Raw genomic sequence first — 25,922 nt, 5'->3', positions numbered from 1 at the left:
TTCCTGGATGCAAAATCTGACTTCTAAAATATTTTATTAGCAGATGTTTTCTAGAACCTTTCTCAATTATTTACAGACTGTAATATGTTTCAGCATCATCCATAATGTAAATACCTTGTTCTGTCTCTTTCTGCGTCACCTTTAAAAGGAATTGAAGTATTTTGTAATACCTCTGCTAAATTTTTCCATTTCCCTATACTAGTAAGTCTAAGTTGTTTTTTTTTTCTTGATGTACTCTGTACATCCTAAAATAACAGACATAGCACTGCTAGTGATGGAGCTGTTTCTTCATAGCATTCCTCATAAACTGCTCCTATTTCATAACTTCCAATTTCTATCATTTGCTCTGCATTTGCCTTTAATGTGCTATGGCTGTGTTTAAGATTGGTTCCATCATATATGCCATTCAACTGACGTATGGTCAAGAAAGGCAGTTTAAGGAATGACAAGGTCCTGGACACTTTTGTGCTCTTTCCTGCCCTGTGCGAGTACAAGCTTCTGAATAAAATAAAATAAAAAATCTCTGCTTCTGCAGAAAAGCAGAGACCTGTCTGATTCTTGCAGTTGCCTCCGCTGGGTGCACCTAGCCTGGAGATGGGCTTGTGTGGCAGTTGGTAATTCAAAGGAAGATCAGAAATTTGACTTCCTTTAAAATGCTTATATCTAGGTTGGGTCTTTCATCAGTTGCGATGAGGTTAATTTTAAACATGAATACCAACAACTGTTGCATGTTGAACTTACAGTGACATTGTTTATGAACATATATTCTTGTGCCAGGTGTAATTTGACATGTTTATGGATCTTGATTACAGCTGCCGATGGCAAGGATGCCCTATCCAAGTTACAAGGAAATTGTAATCACAAGCAGAACTCAGGTGAAGTGTCTTAAGAAAACTACTTCTAAATATATATATCATAATTGTCAGTGTACTGCAGGTCTTCTTATGTTACTTTCTAATTTTTTTTTATTTCCTGCTCTTAGGTGCCATAGATGACTTATTAGACCTACAACCTGAAGAAAATGGTATGAAACATTTGTGTATATCTCTTTCATTTGCCTTTCCATTGCAGGCTTCAAGTATAATTTTAATCCTAGATGTTAATTGTTTTCCTAATCTAAAGGGTTCATATGTTTCTGAATGAAATTGTTCAGTTACGGTTTTTAAACAGTGTTAAAAGAAGCTCAGCTTCATAAACCTACAGAGGCACTAAAGCTGATGTTAGAATATAAAGTATACCTTATTGGTATGCAAGGGATGATTCAAGGTTATATTGCATTTTCCCCATTAAAGTAAGTTCCACTGTAAACCTACCTTTCCTATAACTTTTCAAAATCTTTTCTTTTTAGTTCTCTTTTTGTACCCCAACCCTTCACTTGGCAATACTTTGTAGCCACAAGATTTTATATCAGAAATGGACATATAAGAAACAAATGATTAAATCCTCTTAGAAAACATGTAAGAACAGGTAACATTTTCAGCCACGTAGTTAATTAAATCTGCTGTGCTTTTCTCAAATACCCATGCAAAAGCAGTCTTTAATTCTGGACTCTACTCCTATTGTTAAACTTCTGTTAGATTAGTGACAGCTCAAGGGGATATGCTGTACCAAAGGAGCTGTTTTACCATGTAACATATGAAACATCTAGGCAAAAAAATTGTATTGAGTTCTCACATGGAGTAAGGATATTGCTCATAGTTTCTTTATTTGCTCTTCACTTCCTTCATCTCAGAAGAATGAGCAAAAGCAATCATAAGAACAACAAAAAGAAAAACCTGTGGCAAGGCAAAAAAAACAAGCAAAGAAAAAATCCCTCCATGTGGTTTAGTCAGTCAACCTGAGAGTGTTATTTGGAGTATTTAAGGTACTGCCTTCATGTCGGGTAAGGAACAGTGGATTTGCAAACACTTTGACTTTGGATTTGCCACAAGCAGTCTCATGCACTGTGGGGAAATTACGTCTTCACTCACGAAGGCAGAAACAGGGGAAGTTTCCTCAGCTACCTGTGCAGATAGCAGTCCTAATCTGTGAGCAGATAAGGTAGTGATTACTTCTTTTCTGTGGTTAATAACAAAAAGGTCAGTGTGTGGCCTTTTTCCTCCTGGTTTTCCCCTTAATCATTTGCATTCCTTCTTGGACCTTCTTAGAGCAGATATAGATAATGCATACAATTACTGGTCATACAAGTTTAGCCTTGTCAGTTAGAAGTGTTTTCCTTTTTTTTCTTTTTTTTTTTTTTTTTTAAGTGAAATAGCTATGTCAATATGAAAGCAGTTGTGGGACAGCTACATCAGATAAAGATGCTTATGTTAATGTTATGATATCAGCTGTCGACCCTAATTTCACACAATAGCTAGCTTTAGGCTAGTGAATACTGTATTATTTTAATTGCTCCCAAACACACTTTTTTGTGTGTTTCAGAAGGTAGTAGTCTTTATCCTGTATTTCAGACCATGTATCATTGTAAATATTTTTCATTTCTCTTCCTATGAATATTTTCAAATACTAGCAAAATAAGGCATCTTTGCAAAGGAGCATGAGGATTGTTAGAGGCTTGTTCAGATAAACACAAAATAGAATATAGTGACATTGGTTTTTTTTTCAGTGTTTTACTGGAAGTTTTTTGTTTTTTTCGTGGACATTTATAAGATAAGGGGCAGCATGTGAAGGCAAAGAAGGGATCTTGACTGTGAAAATGGGCAATGAAAACAGAGAAACAGGAAAAGAAATAATAGAAGTTTTATGGGTGAGGTGAAAAAGTCCATATCATTCTAGTAATCTAGCAGATACCACATGAGTAATGTCTTGATAAGCAAGACTGGTTTCAAGATAACTTTTATTGCAAACAAGTTGAGCTTACTGCTGTTTACTTGGGGTAGTCTCAACATAAGCATCACCCTGTCCTCCCCTACTCTGTGTGCATTTTCTCCCCAGGAAAACCAGAAAGACTGCTGAGACACGAAGTGTGTCACTCTTCTTTTCTGGTGGTCACGTGGAGTACAGCAAGATCTAAGTGCTCTTCAGATGTAAATCTATATGTTTTGCTTTCTCCCACAGTAATAATGGGACTACTGCAATGGGATAGCCAAATGAAGCACAGTTTCGCTCTGAGCCGTGTTGCTGCAGAACTTCTGTTCCATTATAGTAAACGTAATTTGTGGTTAGGCACACTATTGGTGATATGTTTCAACAGATCTGTTACTGAGGATGCTCACGTATGAATCTCCTTCCAAGTTCATGAAGGGGCCTAGTGAAAGCAGTTTTGAGATGGTGCTGTCCAGTAGAAATCACAGTTCTTACATGTCTTAGAAATAGTAATTGTCTTTTCCCTATGGAAGGACACACCCCTCTTCCTCACATGATGGAATAGCTACAGGCTTGGGAGAATTATAGGTGCTGGGAGAACATTCACATTCATTGCTATTTATCTGAAGTTTGGAAAGTGCTTGAAAGTTCATGAGAAGAAGTTGTTTTATGTGGTTTTAGTTATAGTCTAGTGGGAATATTAGAAGAATTGATTTGTTTGTAAAATTTCTGTTTCTAGTTTTTTGGTCCTGTCAGAGAATATAAAATGTAAATTAGAAAGGAGCTGAACCTCAGTGTTAACTTCAGCAATTTAAAAAATCCTTGTATTATGTGTTGGCTTATTTGTTTCTTAGTATGTAGGTGTGTATGTTGACTCATCAGCCTATTTTTAAAACAGTTTTGTACTTTTTTTCTCCTATGACTCAAATTCAGCCATTTCATTACAAATGATTACAGCTTTTATAAGGGAACTTTCCTGAGAAGGCAGTTGCATTTAAATCAAATGACCTGTTGCTCTGATGGCAGCCACTTTGCTGCTATCCATCCTTTATCCCAACCCAGAAGGGTTACAACATCTTTGCAAGCTGTATGCAGCTTGAAGAGCTCAGCTGACCTACCAGAACTTTGGAAAACTGAAGTTGTTTCTGCGCCTTACCACAAGTTTGAAATGAGTGTAATTAAGATAAACTGATCTGGGTTTTAGTAGCATAGCATTATCAGCGTTGTTAACCACCATTTTTGTCCTCCACATACTCCCACAATGGAGCTCTAAATGTTTCCAAGTAAAATAACACTTGGGATTCCTTGATAGTTCTTTCACTCTCCAAACATTTTGTAAGCTAGAGAAAAGGATTGTAATCCTGGTTACAAGCTTCATTTATTTTATATAACTGTTTAACGTTTCTAAAATAAGAAAAAAATGGCTTTTAAGGAATGTCAGCTTAAGATTCCTCTGCTGCAGTTCTTGGTACTAGGAAAACTAACAAGGGTAATCAGAAGGAAAGTGGCCGCAGTTACTTCTCAGTGGCCTAAGAAAGAAAAAAAAGAGTTGCTATAGCATTGAACAGTGTAGAAATCTCACTTTGTGTGGAGTAACCTGTTCTCGTGGGGAAAAAAAATAAATTAACTCAAGCAATGAATAGAAGGTCATAAAGGCTGTCTTAAATATGTTCTCACAAAATTCTAGAATCATCCCCGGCTGTTCTTTATTTTCAGTTTGTACCAATCTGATTTTTTTTTTGAGAGGAACTTTATATGATGCTTCAAAAAGCAACATAAAAGTAGTTTTCTCCAATGCTTATAAGTATTGGACTATGTAATGGTTTTGGTGGGACATTTAATAGATTCTTAAGTGTATTTGTAGTGTTTTTTAATGGGAAATGAGTCTGAACGGTGAAGTTATCTAAGAGAATCAAGGAATAATTTGTTGCATAAGCTACAGCCCAGCTGTTCAAGAGAATTGGTTCTGAAAAAGAAAACGACAAATATTCACAGAAAAACATCCCATCTCAGTTAATATATAAAAAATAGATTGGGTATTTTTTAAATGTTCCTTCTGTTCTTTGATTGTTTAAAAATTGATTTATCTTTACTCTCTGTTTTGCTCTGAGACAGCATCAAAGGATCAGTTTGTGAGGCCCTTGGAGTCGGAACCTAGTGATAAGGATGACATGGTGTTACTGAATGAGATCCTCAACGCTTCCTCCCTGGATGAGGGGGAATTCAGCAAAGAGTGGACAGCTGTTTTTGGACAGGTTGCGCTTACTGATCTCACCATGAACTCTTCTGCTGGAGATGAGGAGAACACTTCATCGTCCATGGCATCAACACCATCAGGCTATTTGCCCTCACAGCTGTTAGACCAAAACATGAATGACTTGCAGTCATCTTTACACGGTGAGAGCTCATCTTGGTTTGTTAGATCTTTGTTTCTGCTTTTGGGCTTTAGAGTATGTCTTTTTGCTACTTATAAGAGTGGTGTTGTCTTATATCGTGTCAGAGCTGCAGAAACCCTGAAGTTAAAGTAAGGTGTGGCCTGGAGAAAAATACGTGTATTTGTTTTTCAAGCCCTGCTCACTCAGTGTTGAATGAATTAGTCTAAAGCCTGAAGTACAAATAATTGCCTTGTATATTTTCAGTAAACTTTCTGAAATATTCTGTAGGCCTTTGAGACATTTTTTCTGTAATAGACAATATGTTTTGAGTAGGTTTTACTGTTTAAAACACAGCTGCTGTGTCTGTTAAGGAGCCAAAGAACCAAAAATGATTACTGTATTTTGTCTGGAAATACTATTTTTAAACAACTTAATGAAAATCAATTGCGTTCTTTCGCTGCCTTATTTTTAATGCATCCAACACTGTTGCAATGTAGGTATGTGGGTAAGGTAGAATGGATTGTGTTTCATCCTAGCAACAGGTGGATTCCTCTCGTAGGCTGCATTTCTGCCTACCACTTCAGGTAACAGCTCCTTTTCTCCACCTTGTTCTGTGCTGTTCATTTTCTTGGCCTTTCCAAGTTGCTGCTGTGGGGAGGGGAATATGTGGGAGGGATACTGGGGGAAATCTTTCCTATTGCTTCTGTGCCCTGGGGGAGGGAGGCGGATGGTAATGAGCCAAAAGTAACTACCATCATCCTCCCCACCACCCTCAGCTGCCAGCTTAGATTTCTCTGTAGGGCATTGCAAGCTAGGGGAGAAGCTTGGCATTTGGGGCCCTGCCCCAACAGTCATTTTCATCTCGTTTGGGGAAGAGCACTGTAGGGAGACTAGCAGACTGATTTCATCCTGAAGGCTACTTCTTGGAACCCATGAAACTCGCACAGTCACACATGCTCTGAAGTGACCTGTGCCATTTTGGCAAAAATAAGAAAGTTTAAGTTATAATTAATTCAGATATAACTCCCTCCCCCCACCCACCCAAATGCAAATACTTGGGTTCACTGACTTCAATGATTAGATGGGAACTGGGCAAGTGACGTTTGCAGTGCTGCGCAATTTTGTGATGATATATAGGAGGATATATATATATATATATATATACACACAGGATATATATATAGTGATATATGCATATAGAAGTATGATTAATAGAGCAAAGAGGGACTGGAGAGGATTTGACTCCATAAAATATGAACAGAAAAAAATCACGAGGTTTAGTCATTGCATTGTCAAAATGAACAGTTTCTGACCAGAAGTAGACATGCTATCTACTGAAAGGAGAAAAAGGAGCAATGAGAAACATCTTTTTTTGATATAGAGACATAAACAAATTTTAAGCAAATTACTAAAAATAGCAGCTATATTATGAGATTGGATTGTGTTTTGTGTTATTATTATTATTATAGCTTAGTTTTTGCATGTTTTTAAATGTAAACATGATTTTGAAGATAAAATATTTTTAAGGTGTAAGTGGCAAACAGACTTGTGTATCCTTTCTGATGTTATCTCTTTTATTTGCATGAGACAGTGACATTGGCTGTGTTTTTGCCACTTCAAAATCAGAAGTCAGATATACGGCATTCAAGAAACCCTAGAAATAGAAAATCAGTTCCAGTCAATATAATATCCCAGAATTGTTTTGAATAAGAAAAAATATAAATATGTATTAAAAGAGTAAAATATGTTGATGTTTTCAAATGAATTTCCAAGGTTTTGGCAGAAGATCATAGTAATTGATCTACTGGCATTTGAAAAGTCACGGCTAATCAACTCCATGATTGTATCTGATAATCAGCATGTTCCCAGATGACTCTAATTGCCAAGTGAAATACATTATTTAAACTAACTTTTACAGAATATTTTTAATTCTTTCCTTTTTTTTAACTGAAAGTGAAATTCTGTCCGTTTGTGTTTCAACTTGAATTTTAAACTGCATTTAATTTCACAGCACTTCTTTCATAATTTGACCTTGCCAATAAATTTGGGAACAGAGACTATTTAAAAAAAAAAAAAAATACTAACTGCAGAGTAAACATATCTAAACATTAAAGTTGAAAAGATCAGAGAATATGATTTATGGATATTTTACTGAGGACCTGTGATATGTATTTTATACTGCTGTACTCTTTTTTCCCCTAATTGATAATGCTTAATAATTATTCAGTGTGAGGTGCTGCAGTAGAGCCTAGATGGTGCATGCTTCCTGTGTGAATTTGGCCCTAAGACCATAAAGATTCTTAAAACTCACATGCTTAACTTTAAGCACATTAACTTTTCTATTAACTTCAGTGGGATTACTTACTTATTTTACGTTAAGCACACTCATAAATCTTTGGGGCTTTGTTTTCTCTCTGCCTCAGATCTTAATCTGTAAAACAGGCACAATGCTATGCAGGTTATAAACTGTTACGCTCAGGAATTCCCAGCTCCAAGTTTTCTCTGGCTGTATTTATGGACAGGATCTAGCACAATGGGACTTTGAGTTGCTATGGGACTACCAGGTGCTGTTTTAAAATATGTATAAATATTAGAAACAAAGCATGCTCCCAGCAAATCTTTTATATTCCGCTCCAGATACAGCTTTGTAATTTGGTTGCCTTGCCATTTTATTCAGAGAGCATTGGCTGTCTCTTTCATAATGTAAATAGCCCCCTTTACTTACTTACACCACCGAGAATTCCTCTTTATATTACCTACACATGGTCGTGTTCTGGTTGGTAAGAAAATGTGCAGCGCACTGCTTCCATTTCTAAATTTAATTGTGGTAGCTTTTGTGAAGATGCTAGCTGAAAAGTAAGCTGTTTGGTTTCCTTGCTGTCTCAACGATAATCTTTTGTCTAGTCACGTAATGAATCCATCCTGTGAACAGGCAAACCAGAGTAGGCGTAGGGCCAGCAAGAGCTTGCGATTTGATAAAGACTGCAATTTGGTTTTGAAAGGCAAAGCTTTTGTTCTCTGTAACTCACCGTGAGCGGACACTAAAAATAAAATCCATGAAAGTATTTCATAAAAAAGCAGTGGCAATCTTTCCCAAAACCTTCGTTACAAAAGCATCAGCTATTTTGTGGAACACTTTGGGCTGGATTTTTTTTTTCCTTGGTTAAGTCCTTTTTGTTTTCTAAGTGGTGCTTAAGCTAGCTGTGTTCTAATGAACAGAGAACTGGAGCACAGCATCGCTCATGGACATGCTGCTTGCCAAGACTCAGGCCAGGGAGTCAAAAGGAAGGCCCCAAAGGAGTTAGGTGCCCTGCAGTGTTTTGCCTCGTGGTTTGCCAGTTCCATCAATGCAAACTCACCTCGGTGAGTCCTTAGGGAGACAGCTCCTGACCTCACTGAAGGCAGTGGAACGTGCACAGGATGTTTCTGAGCAGCACTCCCATTCACTTATATGAAATTTGGATTTGGCCCTGTTCATTTCAGCCACTCAATTTATCCGTTGCCATCCATGATATATAAAGCACTTTCTTGCGATATATCTGGAAAGAAACAAAAGCATTATACTTTTTCTCTAGTTGTTTGTAATCTCCTCTGCCAGTCTTCTCTTGTGTAACACAAGAGAGAAAATGCCTGAAAAAGTATGTCGTTCTGAAGTGGTAATGCCATACTTTTGTATTAGTTATGATTCAAATTTGCTTATTTGAAAGATTAAACTCTTAAAACCTCATTTTTAGGAGGCACAGGCTGGCTTATAAGCCATTATCATCTTTGCCTAGAACAAATGTTTGTGAGCCCTCTGCATCCAGATTTTGAACAAGTTTTTGTTTCCTCTCCTTGGAGATACAGAGGATGTTTGTGGCTTAAAATTCCCTTTTTAAGCTATGTGGTTTTATGGAAACATTCTTCTTGCCCCCTTTTAACAACACTGCTTGGGCCTCGAGCCCTTTAGAGTCAAGGCCAGATCAGAGAGTGAAGGGAATAATCTGTTAGAGGAAGGAAGGGTTCCTGTGACTTAGCAGCTGTTGCAGGAGCTCTCAGGATGCTGGGTACCAATATTTGACAGCAGCCTCAAAAATGGAGAAGGTAAGGGGAGAAAGGAAGAAGAGAACAGAAAAATGATGTGAGAGCATGAACTTGTAGACTGAATAAGGAAATGCTAGCTCTATGTACAGATGAATATCTTGTTTCTGATACTGCAGAGTTAGATACAGCAGCTCCCTGTGATGGACAGATAATTGACCAGGCAACACTTAGAGGAGACAAAGTTGAAATAAGAAATAAAAGCTATCTATACAGGCCTGTAATGTAACATTGGTGTTAAAAATGTGGCTGTTTGTCCTCTAAATGTGATAAAGCATAAGAATTTAAATTCCTTAAACCAGGGATAAAAATGCGCCATTATTTCCTAATATGTATCCACGCTATGCCATCCCTATTTCACTTTGCCAGCCTAGAGCATCCAGCTTCAATAACTGTAGTTATCATTACTCTCTTGTGGATATAGAATATGCATGTAGGAACAATAAATTGTGAGTACAGTTTCACTTTTTACCATATAATTGCTCTCTCCCTGCTGAGAAGATCCTTACAAATGAAGGATAACTAAAAAATATTCAATTAAAACCTAGTTTTAAGTTAACTGTAAACAGTGCATCTAGAATTAAATTCTTCAGGTTATTTTGCAACAAATGAACTTTTTCAGAATTAATCATTTTAAAATTAATTTAAAAACAAGGCTCACAAAATACTTGTTTTCTGGAACAGTTGGAATGAAAGTCTTTGGAACTGTAAAAGTAAAGGAATGAGGAAAAAATGTTTAGTATGTATGATATTTTTGCCCAAATGTAACTGATATTCTTTGCTCTACAGCTATGCTTGACTTGATTACTGTACCGGCATTTCTGTGAACAAGTATTAGCTGTGATTGGATAAAAGAATTGAGGGGGAAAAAAAAGTCTTTGTTTAGACATATTAAAGGTTTGAGAAGAGTACAGTTACTTGGATCTGGAGATGAAGAAACCACTCCACAGCTATTCTGTTCTGTTTTCTGCAGAATCTGACTGTTGATTTCTCGTGTATGAGAAAGATACAAATGGCCATAACCAAAACAGAATACTCCGCTCCATCACCTGGTGTGAGCTCTGTGCTGCTAGACAGTGGGGTGGCAGAGTTGACAAAGTAATTCTTAACACTAACACTGCTATATTATTGAATTCTAGGATGGGCAGCTAACAGTGGGAGCCCTCCATCTATACCACAGCCAGCACAGAAACCAAACAGCCTGAATGTGAATGCTAACAAGACGCCAATGAAAGGTGGTAAGTCATTTAGTTCTTCGGTTATTTAGCTTTTCCTGTTTAGCTGTGACTCATGCATCTTTCTAGCCTTCCCACCTAATCTACCATAATAAAGCTTATTTTTGTAATAGTTACATATCAAGAGTCTTGTGCTTACTGACGAATTACTCTTTCGGTGTCAGTTATACATATAATACGTGTGTATCTGTGTATTGTTTGTAGGCTTCAATGCTGGTAATCTGTCAGAAGAGTAGTGTGCTATATATATAACAAGGGAGCTGAAACAACAGTTTCTTCTACTCCTTTAATTTTGAGTCATACAGAATAGCATCTGCATGCACTTAGTCTAAGCTAAACGCTGTTTTGAAGCTCTGGGAAGACTCTGTGGCTAAAATACAGGCTACTGATAAGGCAGAAGAGCCCTGATTACAGATTTTGTTGATAACATGCATCATATCAGTAGTCAAATGAAGCAATTCACTTGTGGCAAGTGAGCCAAGAGTCCTGTCATCAACTGATACCAAGCCCCACTATTTTGACTAGTGTTTTTTGGGTAGGCAAACTAGGAGGACATTGCATCCTTGTTGCCAGTTTGCAGTATATTTTCTGCATTCATATTCAAACAAAAGCTACGTGAAAGGTGTTCAGTGCAGAAGGAAGGAGCAATGTGTATTCCTTCCCCTGCCTCCTGGGATTAAAAGACTGACTAATTTCAGCCCAGTAGAAAAAGATGGTTAAGATGTTTTGGGAGCTCTTTTGGGAATGAGTGAGATGTCACAGCCACAATAGCTTCACCAGAAAAAGGAACAGCCTTCAGCTACTTCAAAATCTGTGTTTGTGAAGGTGACATATCTTCTAGCCTTGCAGACACGAAGATGGAAATCATGCCAAATTGAGCCTATTCTGTATGTGAATTCCTCATAGCACAAAGGGTGCTTTCATTTAGCATGCAACGTTATCTTTCTGAGTAGAATAGCACATCTCCACATCTTATTTCTCTATGAATATAATGTTTGTTAAGCATGAGATCACAAAAAAAGAAAGTGGTGATGTAGCTTCTTTATAGCAGCCAAACTCACCTCCTCTTTAATTTGAAAATCTACCTTTTTGGAATAATCAGGTTCCAAAGGAAGCAGGAAGGTAGGAGACCTCTGCAACATCTATATGTCAATATAGACACAATAGATGCAATAGTCCAGCTGTTGCTGGTATTCAACATATTCCTGGTTCACTTTGTTTTTTTAAATATAAATCAAAAAATATACCCTAATACCAGAAGCCATACTTGGGACATGACTAATGACATTGTATGGTCATATACAGGGGGAAGAGGACAGTCACATGAACTGGATTTAGGTTAAGGAATTCAGGCCTGTAAGATGGTAAGGTAAAGTAGAGTTTGCTTAGCTTTTGGTTTTTCACAGGCCTGCAGGTGCACACACAAGTAAAATACCTTTCACTAAACAAAGCTAGACAGAGAGAGATTGTTTCTATTTTTAATTAAAGTGTTCCTGTACTTATCATGGCAGGAGGTATATAAAGCGCACAGGCAGCCAGATGTAAAACATTCATTCTTACTAAAGTTCGATATTCTGTTAAAGGTGGTGTTTTAACATGTAATCACTCATTCTGATTTTCTTGTCAGAAGTGCCCTTAGTAATAAATTAAACAACAGCATGGCGTTTGTTTGACCTCAGTCAAACTTTCAGTCACTTTTGTTTTAAAATAGCTGACAAGCAAGAATTCCAAGTTTGTACTTTTCCTTTTTCTTTTTTTTTTCTTTTTCCAGAACCTACAAGGAATCCTAAAGACTTGACTGCCTGGTTCAGTCTCTTTGCTGACCTTGACCCGTTATCCAATCCTGATGCTGTTGGGAAAACTGATAAAGAACATGAATTGCTTAATGCATGAGTCAGCTGCCTATGGTAACTCACATTCTTCCATTCATCAATGCTATTTTTGGGTTTTAAAAAAACTAAATGAAAACTAGTATGCTGTTGTGAAACTATGAAGTATGTGCCATGATAACAAAACTAAAGGGAATAAATCCCCTTTTATATACGTACAGTTATTTGCTCTTGTTTTGTATAAAGACTTAGCATTTATTTTCTACGTGGATTTACAAAAATGAGGTTAAGAATTAGGGCAGATTTCTTGCCAAATTAAATTATCTGCTGAAACACTGTCTTTGCCTGAGGTGATGCAGAGCTAACACTGGAGTGAAATACAAATTGCAAACCTATTTTTTTATAATGTTTCTTGAGTAAATTAAAAAATACATATATCATGTAACTAAGGAGGCTGCATGCGTCAAACATCTATCACATCTATAATATATATATGTTACTGCTATGTCAAGATGTCAACTGAATTTGTTTTGTTAGTACTCACAGTGAAAAATCTGTGCTGGAGCTAATTATAAGAAATACATTTGGGTCTATGCAGCCATGGAAATTGTGCCCTTTCTGATTTAAATTATTAGACAAACTGTACTACCTAAATGGAAGTATTACCCAAAAGGCTTCTTTTCTGACTTTTTTTTCCATTGCACCAACAGAATTTGCACCTGTTTGCAGAAGTTTCTTGCAACTGATGATTTACCATGCCTTCAAAACATATTTCTGTTCAGAGTGTTTTTCATCAAATTTATTTCTGAAGCATGTATTATTTTGAGCTTGTTGTGACATTAACTCTTTAATAAAATGATTTTGACAAAAAAATATATTTTATTCCCCCTGGAATGTTGGTGTGCTGTTGAATTGGTATGTAACAAGCATCTGAAGATAACATATAACTAGTTTTTAGAGAGTACCTAATAATTCATATCATTAGCTCACACTGTTTCTGAATAGTGATGCAGTAGGACAGTAAGAAAATCTGAACTTGATGGTCTCTCTTTGCCTCCCTTCTCTCCTTTTACAGTGAAGGAAGGTGAAAAGGATGGCAGAAGGTACAATATCACAAGTTCTGCATGTTTGCTATGTGTACCGTATAGGATCTGCTTTGCAATTTATTATATTTAGCCTTTTTTAATTCAATTTATTTTTCTTTTACATTGATGAAGTTTTTCATCCCCGGTTAATTTGTGTGCTCAGTTAGTTAATCCATTTCTCATGGTCTATTAGATAACTACGTACCTGCATTGTAAGCCTCAAAATAACTTTGTAAATATAGAAGTTATCAGAACCGGCCTGCTTCTCAAGCACAGCAGAACATCATCTGGTGGCTGCACTGAGCAGTATTAATGTGTGTTTGATATGTTCTAGCTAAAAAGCTACATGCTACATAGTGGACGGGTAAGCTGGACTGACTGGGATCCACCTGACTGAACCCTCAGCAAGTTTAATCACCTCTGTACAAATCTGTAATGTTCAAAATCCTTCTTAAGGTGCCACATAGCTGGAAAGTCTCAAGGTACTTCCATTTTTGCCAGAGATGTTCTTCAGCTGTTTAGCAGTGTATTATACTGGATAATGGACAGCCTGGTCTTCTCTTTACGGAATACCCAGCCCACTGATCCCCAACAGTAAGGCCATTCTGTTGTGTGCCAGTTAAGACATGGAAGCTGATACAGACATGGATACCTAACTGTTTGCAAAGATCACTGTTTTCCTGCTGCCTGGTGGTGGCAGCTCCTTGCTCAAAAAGCTGTCACCTGTGAAGTCTCTCCTGAGATGTGTAACTTTCTTGAGCATTAGGGCTGTAGCCTGAGGTCCTGACTTAGAGCTGCCGTCTCTGGCATTAAGGAAGGCATCTGCAAAGAAGATTAACTGGGAAACACCTAACACTTATGCTGAGGTGCATTTACACTTATGAGTACTAGTTTGCACTCAAAACACAGGATGTTTGCCTGAAATCCTCTTCATCTCAAACAGTAATTATCTGCAACACCAAAAATGTTAGCAGCTCTAGGAATAGACAGGCTGCTGGCATTTTCAGCCCAGCTTGGTTAGCACTGAAATCATCAAACAGATTCTTGCAACGTTAAGCAAGTCTGTGGTTACTAAACTTGTTTTAGATTATGTTTGTCTCAATACTTGTTAAAACACTTCTGGACGATCTATTCTAGCATTTTTAATGGCTAAAGCAGTTCTGATAAAAGCAAAGGTGAGGCTAAAATATGGCCTATATTCAAAATAGCTAACTGTACTTTAAGTTAGAATTAAGACTCAGAAAATGTTCGTTTTTACTTTTTGGTCACAGATTCTAGACTTTCAGGATGTTTAAAACAAACAAACAAAACCCTCCTGTCTTCATTTGGAAAATTAAGGACATTGCACAAGTTTCAGCTAAATGTGTTGTGAATCCTTGTCATGTTTTTAGGTAGAAAAATAGCTGAATAATCATCCTTTTTACACAAGAGAAACCACAGCTGAAGGTGTTTTTTACCCCAAGCAGCAATACTGATTGGTTCATATTATGCATTTTCTTGTAATATGTGATTTTTTTAAATTAAAGTTAGCTTTGAATTTTGTGCTTTCTGCCTATGCATTTTTTCACATTTTTAATTTAAAAAAGAAGCCAGAGGTTTTTAATACATAATTAAATTTGCTTAAAGAAAAGCAATTGAAATCCCCATGTACAATGCATTACTATCACGATCATTATTTAAGTAGAAAAGTAGAGCAAGAAAAGAAACACCCTGCAAATAGCTATTTTTTTAGGCAGAAAAAATCTTAATTGCAGTTACAAACAATACTTCCTTAATCAGAGAGAAGTGTATGGCATACACTTCTCTGTGCAGTCTGGGCTCCAGAGTAACTCCAAGCCACAGTGCCATTGTTATAGGATTTTCTGTGATGTGTGTGCAAGCTCAGCAGTAATTGGGACAACAGGGTAGTTAATCATCCTGGTAAAATTACAGATTGATTGTTCTACACACATAATGTTCATCTTGATTTAATATGCTTCATTCCAATTGCATATTCTTGTTTAGTAGTGGATTGTCTTAAAATAAAAACAGCTGCAGAACCCCTATGGCAGATGAAAACAGTGGTAATTGATTAACTATCTTTATCAGGAAGTTTATTAAAGTTGATGTAATTGATTTTGGTGAGTCTAGGATCTTACAAATCTAAGAACAGCCACTTCAGGAGAAATGGACTGTGCACCTTGGGAAGTTGAATAGCATATGGAGTAAGTAACTTTTCTGACCTCCTTAAGTGATCAGAATTCACTTCCAACATAGTAATATGATGCAGCTTGTTCCTTTCTATTCTTTCCATATACAACATTGCATGGGCCTGAAACTGATGTACTTACTTTGAAGCAGGACCACCTGGTCATGAAAACTCCAAGATCTGAGTCTGGAAGGGCTCAGCAGAGCAGTAGATTGACGTGAGGACACAGCACCCAGGCACTGTCATGCTTCAAGCTGAGTTTTCCCAGGGCCTCTGCCATCTACCATCACAAGCCCCTGCTAGGGATACTGGATAAGAAAAGTACAGTGATGAATGGGGGTTGTACTGTCCCTGGTTGCTGCTGAGAGCATCCTTTTCCCAAGTGTGCAGGGTGAGATAGCCTCAGAGAAGAGGAAGAAGAGATGGACGGTCCTGTCTTCTCTCTGTTCAGTTTCCACAATTAGAGAAAAAGCAAGACATTGGTGTGGTAAAGGCCCATCTGCCACCGTTTGGGTCCTCCTCACCTTTTCCAAGCTCCTGTTCTCTTCTGTCCAGAAAGCAGTTGCTGTTCCCTCCTTCTTTGTCCAGCACCCCCGTGCTTTCTCCTCCCTGCTGGGGGCACAGGGCAGGCCAGCAGGGAGGAGCTGGGCAGCCCAGGCTGGGCCCTGCGTGCTGGGCAGCCTGCAGTGACACGTGCTTACCTTGCAGGCTAGGATTAGTTGAGGAGCTGGACTTGTGCCGCAGTAACCTGTGGCCATCCCAGGGGCCCTGCTTGTTTCTAGGCTTTTGACCCTCTGGGTGTGTAAGTAGAGGGACGTTGAGCCCCCACTGCAACCTAGGGTTTGCTGTACCCCACTCTGGTTGGCCTACTTTTACATTTGACGCTCTTTGTCAGTGCCTTATTTTTAAATAAGGCACCATATGGGAAGGCAGGAAGCAGAGCAACAGCTCAGCTTGCCAACAGCCGGCAAGCAGAGGGTTTGCCTCAGCTGAGAAGCAGCAACGCTGACAGTCTAGCGCTGTGTTGGCGAGCTGGGCCCAAACAGGCTGTTAGGGCTGCGCTGCCGTCCTCACTCAGTCTTTGCTCGGTGTACAAGGGAGGGGAGTCTGTCCTGGTACTCCTGAGACCCCAGCTGGAGTGCTGCCTTCAGCTCTGGGGGGCCCCAGCACAGGAAGGACATGGGCCTGGTGGAGCAGGTCCAGAGGAGGGCCATGAGGACGATCAGAGGGCTGGAGCACCTCTCCTGTGAAGACAGGCTGAGGGAGTTGGGGTTGTTCAGCCTGGAGAATAGAAGGCTCTGGGGAGACCTTACAGCAGCCTTCCAGTACCTAAAGGGAGCCTACAGAAACTCTGGGGAGGGACTTCGTCAGGGAGTGGAGTGATACGACAAGGGGGAATAGCTTTAAACTTAAAGAGGGGAGATTTAGATTAGATAGAAGGAAGAAATTCTTTACTCTGAGGATGGCAAGGCACTGGCACAGGCTGCCCAGAGAAGCTGTGGATGCCCCATCGCTGGAGGTGTTCAAGGCCAGGCTGGATGGGGCTTTGGGCAACCTGGTCTGGTGGCAGGGGGTGATCTTTAAGGTCCCTTCCAACCCAACCCATTCTGTGATTCTCTGATGACGCTGTGGAGTAAATGAGGCCCAAAACCACTGGTGTGGACCCAGGGCTGCACCTGGGTGCCGCACCATCACGACCTGCTGACTGCCCAGCACAGGACATGGGGACACAGGCCCGCAGATACATAGTCACTGTGACAAGGAACGACTAGTCAGAAATCTAGGCCTCATCCCTGTAGCAAAAGTTTCTCAGCTAACAGGAATCCTTATTTTCTGCCACTTGGCTGCATTTAGTCATTGTCCCTGGGAGTGCAGCTGCATTTACACATGCCAGATATGACCCAGGTGCTTTTAGGGCAATTCACCTGCACACCTGCCCACAGCAGTGGACAAGGGCACCATGACCAAAGGGGCCAGGCAGGCTCAGCACATTTTTGCCCTTGGTGACCACCACCACCACCACCCCCACCCCTCTCTCAGGCTGCCTGGCTTTGCAGTCAATCACCACGCTAACCAGGTGTTTATTAACAGTGTTCTCCCAAGCATTACACTGACTTTTCCCCTCATTCAATTAATTGTAAGCCGGTCTAATTATGCAGTTAAGGAACCCAAGGTATTTGTCTGCACAGGAGCCACCATGAAGTGAGGGTGCTGCCACTTGCCAGGGAGCAGCATCCAGCTCCTAGCAACTGCATCAACTTTTAACTCTCTTCTATCATATTGAAAGCTTGTTGTGCCTGAGCTCGTGCTGAGCCACAGTGCAAGGGGGTGGAGTTTTGGCTGCTTTCAAAAAATAATAGAATTTTAAAAGAAAGAAATTAAAAAAAAAAAAAAAAGCATGCTGTAGCTTGGAAGTGAAAGTCCGTCTCATTCTACCTGGCAGCTATTTACACTGGTTGCTTTTGAAATCTTTATGGGGTAATGAACACACACAAATAGATAAGGAGTTTAAGAAATGGCTAAATGCCTGCAGACCTACCTAAGCCATTAGGTACATTAGCTGAGCTCAGCCAGCCTTCTCTTTAAACAAAAGTTCACAGAAACCTTCTCTGTAGGGTGTTTCTTTTATTTTGGACTTCCATAGCTATTAAGGCAGCAGGAAAAGCCCCAGGACAGGTGCTGGAAGCCATATGCTTCATGAACAGGCTGGAAATAAAAAGAATGTGCTATAATATGAAATTATCCATCCTGTCTCCACCTATTTGGGTAGATGATAGCGGCTGCAGGAAACAAGCATGCTGAATATAGCAGGAGCAGGATCCAACAAGGAAAACAAACAAACAAAAACACTACTCTTATTCCAAGTGCAATCTCCACAATAAATACTTGACACACAGAAAGTACAGAAGCTAAATTCATAGTCCATTGAAGTAACTGCATTGTTAGTGTAGTTGCTTGTTTTCCTGGACTGTTTAAGCAGTCCGTGTGGTTTTCTGCAGCCTGCCATAAGCAAGTCTGGTTTGAACTTGAGTACCAGAGCTTCAAAACACCAAAGTCCAACAACAGAGAGATGGTCTCACTGTAGCAGGGTTTAGTCTGATCCAGGTTTGAGAAGAAGACACTTCTGATAATGAGACACACCCTGAAGGGATTTTTCTGATCTACGATACAGCTCAGTCTTGGGCCAAGCTGACCTTTCTGTGGGGTTGTTCCTGAGTTCGGTGACAGCAGCAAGGGCTGCAAACAAGCCAGAGACACACAAGTGGTCCAAGGTTTTTTCGCCCAAATGCCTACCCGTACTGTTAAGTCATAGAACCCTGCCCAGGGCTCAGGTCCATGAGCATCCCCAAGCCATAAAAATGGGGGCCACCACTCTCCTACCACCAGCCCCATGGTCTCATAGCAGGCACTTTCCAACCGCTAAAGAAGAGCTTGTAATCTCGCTGAAAATTTAGGGAGAAAAAAAAAAAAAAAAGAGGAAAAAAAAGAATGTTTGTGCCACTGCAGCTCCACACAGGCACATGAGCACTGTGAATTGGCAGCAGTGGCACCATAGCCTTTGGCTATTTGTCACCAAAGCACAGGCAAGCTTACCTGCAAGGTGTGTACAGCCATCGCTGTTCTTCATGTAGGGAAATAGTAATTATGAAAAATCCTTAAATGAACAAAATCTTCCTATTATCCACCCTTAACCCACTCTCCCCACTCCTGCGCTGAGCACTTTACAGCTTTTGCTTTCATTTTTAAGGGAATGGATCCAATCCAGGTCTCCTTGGAGGTAGAGGTGCTTCTGGCTTCGCTGGCCTTTGCCACTCATTAATTCTTATTGCTGTGCTTTGAAGGCTTGAGGGACCTCAGAGAGCATCTGTCTATCTCACAGCTTGTAGTTTAAGCAGTGGGAAATTTGCCAAGACAAAGTAAAAAGGAAACAAGATTAAAAAGCAAACAGAGACTTTCAGGAAGAAAGTTTGCACTGCTTGCTTCAAGTCCGTCCTGTTCCCCGCACTCCCCTCCATGCTAACAGCCCACCCTGTTAGCAAGCAGGGAGCACAATTGGAAAAAAAGTCTATAATGGGTCATTTTCCTACCTGAGCATTTAAGGCGCAGGTTGAATAGTCAGTCCTGGGGTTGTTTTTAGAGAACACTACAGCTTGCCTGTCAGTGTTTTGGCTTCCACCTCCATTCCCTATAATCACACCAAGTGTCTAATGGAGGGAGGGCTTAATTGAGGTGGAGGTACATAACGCTGCTTTCTTTGATAGTTGTTATCCAAGCGAAAGAAGGAAAGTGTTTTAAGATACAGGAAAATGCTTTTATGGCCCTAAAATCAGTCCTTCCCTTGTGCAGCACTGCCAGAACACAAGCTCCTTTCCACGGTGTGTGCCACCAAAACAAAGCAAGTTCCTTTACCTAGGGAAGACTTAGTGCAATGTACATACCATCAGCATTGACAAAAACCTCTATTACGTTTCTGTACCAAGGCATACAAAAAAAAAGCCTGACCCATGGCAGTGTCGAGTCCCTTGGAGGCCGGTCTTAGCATGACTCACAGGCGTGATGGGTCCTGTCCCCAGCTCATCCCTAGAGCCTGAAACAGTGCTGTGATGCTGCCGGCCTTAAGTCTTGAAGAGTGCTGGTGACTTCTGGCACCAGAACAACAGCTCCTGCTCCACCTGCAGATCTGCATCTGCAGGACAGCATCTCCAGGACAGCCCCAGTGCCCTGGTGACATGCCAGGGATGCAGCTGTGTCCAACGAAGCACCCACACCAGCGGAGCCATGCAGTGGTACCAGGAGGAAGTAGCAACCGAGAGCAGCGGCAACTCCTGCTGCCATCCCGACCCGTCATCTAGGGAGGTTTGCAGCATCCCAGGAACTTGGATCCAGGATGTTAAGAAGAGACTGTCCAGGCCTCAGATCTGCAATCAAGTGACAAAGTGGCCCAGGTTGTCAAAGGGTGTCAGGCCACGTGGACAAGAGAGACCTCAGGGATCAACCAACGCGATCTGAAGACTGCCCATCCAAGGTGTAGATACACCAGTAAGGAAAGTGCCAAGATGACAGCATTACGGGGAAGATCTACCATTTCTGGGAAATAGGGGTGGCTCCCTGAAGGGCCTCTATGAGGTGGAGAAGCTTGGGATCCTGAGAGGAGGGGAAAAAAACAGAAAGATGGATGATAACCCTGGACACCATTACATCCTTTGGCCTCTTCAGGGACCTGGTTGGAAGAATCCCATGGGATACAGCCCTGGAAAGGAGTACAGAAAACCAGGTTGATTTTCACCTCCTCCAAGCTCAATAGTACTCCAACCCCACAAGCAGGAAATCCAGCTAAGGTGGCAGGAGGCCTGCATGGATGAACAAAGAGCTCCTAACAAAACTGAAACATAGAAAGGAAGTGTACCAATGATGGAAGCACGGTAGGTGACCCTCTTCAGTCTGGAGAAGAAAAGACTCGGTGGGGGTCTTATCCATGTAGACGCACAGACAGGGAAGCAGGCCTGAAGGGAGGCAGGGAACAGGGTGCCAAAAAAAACAGAGCCAAACTTTTCTCAGTGGAGACAACGAGCACAAACTGGAACACATAAAATACCATTTAAACGTAAGAATTACTTTTTTACTGTGAATGTGATCAAACACTGGAATATGTTGCCCAGAGGGGTACCGTCTCCATCCCTAGAGAGACTCCAAACCCAACTGGACGTGACGTGAGCAACCCATTCCAGATTATATTTATGACAATTATCACATTTATGATCACAAGGGTTATACCCACAAATTGACTTACCATGTCCAGAATATTCTTCCAATTCTATTCAACAGTCCCTAATCCCAATGGCACACAAGTCTTCACACATTTCAGTTTCCCTCAATGTGTTTCTCCAAGCACCTACACCAAGGGCAACTATGCAGATACCAAAGACCTCAGGCACCTGGGGTGTCCCACACTGAAGTAGTCACAGGATTCACAAACTTCACTCTTTCTTTGCTCAGCATCTAGTTTGCTGTCCAGTCTAGTAGGTATGCTTGGTCACTTAGTGGATACATTTTTTTGCCACTTTCAAAAAACAATCACGCTACAGTGCGGCACTCAACAGCCTATCAGTTAGGAGGCCACCAGAGACACAGATTGCAACCTATAAATGGCTTGATTTGGGGAATGAGTTACACTTACCCAGATTTATGTTCCTATGGAGTATCAAGGCACCTGCTTTCTTCCTAACCCAAGGAACATCCTGTACGTACAAATATACATATACAAGACAATCCTCCAAATCACGTAGAGGTGGAGCCTACACTGCTTTTGTTCTCCTGTTACTTGAAAGGTGAAAGACCGATTATCAACATTTTTTTTTCCTTAGGTTGTAGGCATTTCCCTCAAGAAGAGGGTCAAAACAGGAAGTCCTCCCTGGTACCTGCACTCAACGAGTGTCTGAACTCTCCTTAGCATTATCCACCAGAACAGACAACGATCATATCCTCTGCTGCACCCAACTTCAGTTCATGAATAAAAGCCCCTGAATGAGGTGGCAATCCTTAACATACACACACCCCATCTAAGATAAGACCATGCACTGAAAGCCTGTAGCATGGTACCATCCCTGTGCTGTCACAGAGATGTAGGCTACACCTTACACTTATTTTTTTCAGAGACTGGCATTGAAACGCTACATCTTTTTCAGAGCTTTCTCAGAAGGTGCAATGAATTAGAATTAATTCAAAGGAATCACAAAAGCAGAGCCAGGCATTTGGTTTTGTTTCCTAAAAACAAGGTTTCGTTTCCAAAGGCAACACCCTTTCTTCATTCTTCACAAGAATGAGTTCTTCCTTCCTGATGTAACAAGCCCAAAGATACCACCAATCTTATGGAAAGGGAGGCTGTTACTCCCTGAGAAACTTCTGCATCATAAAGATAGGGCAAAACTAGAAATTCTTATCCAAATAAAAATCAGAATTGAGGAATTGCATCACACGTCTTCTTGGCACCAAACCTCAACAAGGAATCTACTCTCTTAGCTTTTTCCTCCATGAAGAACCTCCTTCTGCCAAAATCTCAGTGACCCTCTTAGACCTCAGCTGCTCTTTCAGCAAGCAGTTAGACATCCATAATTACTTAACGTGACCACTATGCCTCCCAGTCTGGATTTAAATAAGGCTATTGACTTGCAGCTTATTTGCAGAGCTAAAAGTTAAAACAAGGGTGCAAGAAACATATTACCATGAGTATTACAAAACATATGCTGCCCTGAGCAAACCCAACCAACAGCTGTACAAATCCCTGCAAAGTTTATCCACGCACTTCACTATGCACATACAGACATAAAATCCAACCACCACCAGAAATTACTTTTCTACAGGCATAGTTTAGCATAATTGTGCTTCGTTAACAAGCGTAGTCTCTAATTCAGAGGGAAAAAAAGATTACAAAACTTCCTGTTCTCCCAGGCTTTCAGCTTTTCTGTTTCTGAGCTTCCAGGCTACAGCTCAAGGCAGCCAAACTCAGAACTTGTTACAACTTGACATAAACTCTCAAGTTCTTCTTAAAAAAAGGGGTCATCTATCAAGCTTGATCTGATTGCTATTCTTTCTTGTTGAATTATCAGTTTAATATGCATATTCACTCACCTCCGTTGAGGTCTTTACTGAGGAAATGCTCTACCTTCTCAATCTACATCTTCCTACCAGCTCTAATTGAGTGGCACATTATTTCTCTGACCCAGTGCACTCCGAAAAGGCACCACCTACTCTCTAGTTCCTCGCCATCTGTCCAAAATCACAGCGTTATTGAAGAGGTGACAGAAATCAAAACAATTCTAAAGCTAGTCAGCCACCTCTGCTTCACTGGAGGCTTCGTTCAAGTGTGATGCAAACCAAAAATCTTCATAAGTTACCTTCAAAGAACACTGCAGAAAGGTTTAAAAAAGTGTTAACCTCCCAGTTAAAAAATATTTCAGGATGCTACTTTTTCAGTGATGCAAGAATGTTTTAGGTAGTTAAAAAATGCCTCTTTAATGGCAACTGAAATGTAAAAAGCCCAACATAATCATGAGTTACTAGGACTTAAAAGAACATTGTCTTCTGCAATCTACACAGTAGCAGCATTTCAACTTTCAGAAACTGATTCTTCTTTGAGAGCACCCTTTGTAAAATCACCTCACACTAAGCATACCAATGCTTGACAATCCACCTTTCCAAGATGGGCCAGTACCTGACCACCCTTAGTGCTAGAGAATAAACAAAACCATATTTCTAGTATGTATTTATCCAGCTTCCTATTCTGTTTTATTCTGTGTCTTTCAAATTTAAGTAGTTTGATACTAAGTATATCCTATCCAGGTATTTACTAACTGGAATTAAACCACTCTTCATCTGTTAAGTTAAATGCAAAACTTTGCTGTGTGTTTTTTTCCAGTATCTCACTCATTCCTAGAGCCCTTTCCTGAACCTTCTCCAACCTTTTATGGTTTTTCTTGAACCAGATAGTTTTCCTGGAGTGGTTACACTAATGCAAACAGAGACAAGATACACATATTTTAACTGCTTGACAATCTTTGATCAAACAACTTCCTTTAGCCAAGCACCACACGAGGAATGGCGCTACGTGTGCAGCCCATTAACAAATGTACTTTCCTAGCTTCAATCACTTTTTCCTTGCATTTAGGTTCTGGAAACACATTGCCGGAACTATGGTTATTTCCTCCCAGTTGCGCAGCTTTGAATTTCTGTTTGCAGGGCTGTGCTTTGCAGAGCAAGCCAGGCTGTTTTATAGCAGTAATTGATTTATACTTCTACTGGCTGCCTGTCATCTCCAGGCTGTTTGGATTTTACCTCAAGAAGCAGTTCTACGTATCCTGCTACCACCGAGCAAGGCCCGGACTGAGTTTGCTAAGACTCAGTGGTCTTTGCCTGCAACTGCAATGTCAGCCAACATCTCTAATCCATTCCATTTCTTCTGTTTATTTTGTATTACCCCAGGCTTATGTTTAAATACTGGGAAGATATTGAGGCTCTACCCACGAGCCGCTATCTGGCCCTTCCCAAGAGGTGATTTGCCAGGAAGCCATAAATCATTTCCCTGACAGCGCCCTGCTTCCTAAAACAAGCAGGTCACTATCTGCTGCCCCTAGCCCAGCGTCCTCAAGGGCTCCCCTTACACACTCCTCCGCAGGCTCCAAAGGGTCCCAAAGGGTCCCCTCTGCCAGAGCCACGCATGAACTGCAAGGAAACATAACATGCAAGTCAAGGAAAATCCTTCAGTCAAAGCAGGGACACAAGGCAAAACCATTTTGTTACTGCTCTATTCTCAGCTCTTTTCAGGCTGCTCACCTTCACAGCTCTGAGGAAGACGTATGCAGTGAATTACAAAGCTGCATGTTACCAAAACCATAAACTATGTTACCACAACCATAAACTAACAAGGCGAGGGCCTGCAGTCACAGGGATGGTAAAAAAAAAGTCATCCATGGTGCAAGTTGTATCACGTCTTCCAGGGTGAGCTAGGTGCTTTTGTTGAACTAATTCTTGAGAAGCAAATGCCTTCCCACACCACAACAGAGTGAAGCTGCTGCAGCCAAATCCTTTTAGAGGGCAAGACAGCCACAAAGCTTTCCCTAGTAAGCCATATAAGCTTATGATAAAATGAGTGATGTGCATCAACCATTTTCAGAGCAGGGTAGGATACTACAGCCTTTGAAGCTCCAGCCTTTCAGCACTTAAGTTTCAGTTAATGTTTTTAACACAGTCATACATAAACCTTGTAATCACTGGGATGCTGAAAACCTAAATTTTGACTCTGATAACAAGCATTAAACCGTGCTTACTGGTTATTGCCATAGTGCTTTTCAGTAAACACCAACTCTGGAGGATTTACATGTATTTAAATACTATTCTTTTTTTTCCCTCCCTCCTCCCCCCTCCTCATCTGGAAAGAATTATTTTGCAAGTCAAATGACAATCATTTGACTCATACAAAACAACATGAAACCAAGACTGTCAGTAGATTTATACCACATCCTTTAAGGTTTTAGTTTAGTTTCACATAGTGAAACATCTAATGGCTTTCATAAGTTAACAGATAACTTGAAATTAGCCCTACCACAAACACAGCAGTGGATGCAGTTTCCAATAATGCCTGTTTTTTTCCATGTTCTGAGGAAAGAAAAAGCTCATTATCAAATATGCTATTTTTAGCATATTTAACTATTTAGATTTTTTTTTTTAGATATTCTTTCCTCCTTAGAATGTAATGTTTTTGGAAAAAAGAGGTAAGACATGGCACACTGGTCATAAAGATAGATAGTTGACACTATTCTAGATGCAAA

At 40.3% G+C, this 25,922-nt stretch overlaps 1 protein-coding gene across 3 annotated transcripts in view; it reads left to right on the top strand.

Annotated features, from left to right (window-relative positions):
* The window catches only part of ICA1 (islet cell autoantigen 1), a gene marked incomplete at its 3' end in the record, with an annotated part of 72,459 nt that extends 59,262 nt beyond the window's left edge, over positions 1 to 13,197 (top strand). The window contains exons 12-17 of one of the 3 annotated variants that reach the window (XM_080579984.1): positions 813 to 875; positions 983 to 1,024; positions 4,921 to 5,202; positions 10,400 to 10,498; positions 12,267 to 12,402; positions 13,035 to 13,197. In XM_080579984.1, the coding sequence (XP_080436110.1) occupies positions 813 to 875; positions 983 to 1,024; positions 4,921 to 5,202; positions 10,400 to 10,498; positions 12,267 to 12,388 (608 nt within the window). Of the gene's footprint in view, positions 1 to 812; positions 876 to 982; positions 1,025 to 4,920; positions 5,203 to 10,399; positions 10,499 to 12,266 lie in introns of all 3 variants that reach the window. The other 2 variants (XM_080579986.1, XM_080579985.1) reach the window with 2 other exon arrangements.
* Between the last annotated feature and the right edge of the window lie 12,725 nt (positions 13,198 to 25,922).

This window comes from Anser brachyrhynchus (assembly GCF_964034855.1).
Source record: "Anser brachyrhynchus genome assembly, chromosome: 2".
Lineage (NCBI taxonomy): Eukaryota > Metazoa > Chordata > Aves > Anseriformes > Anatidae > Anser > Anser brachyrhynchus.
The sequence above is the reverse complement of the archived record's forward strand: the minus strand, read 5'-3'. Positions and strand labels throughout refer to the sequence as shown.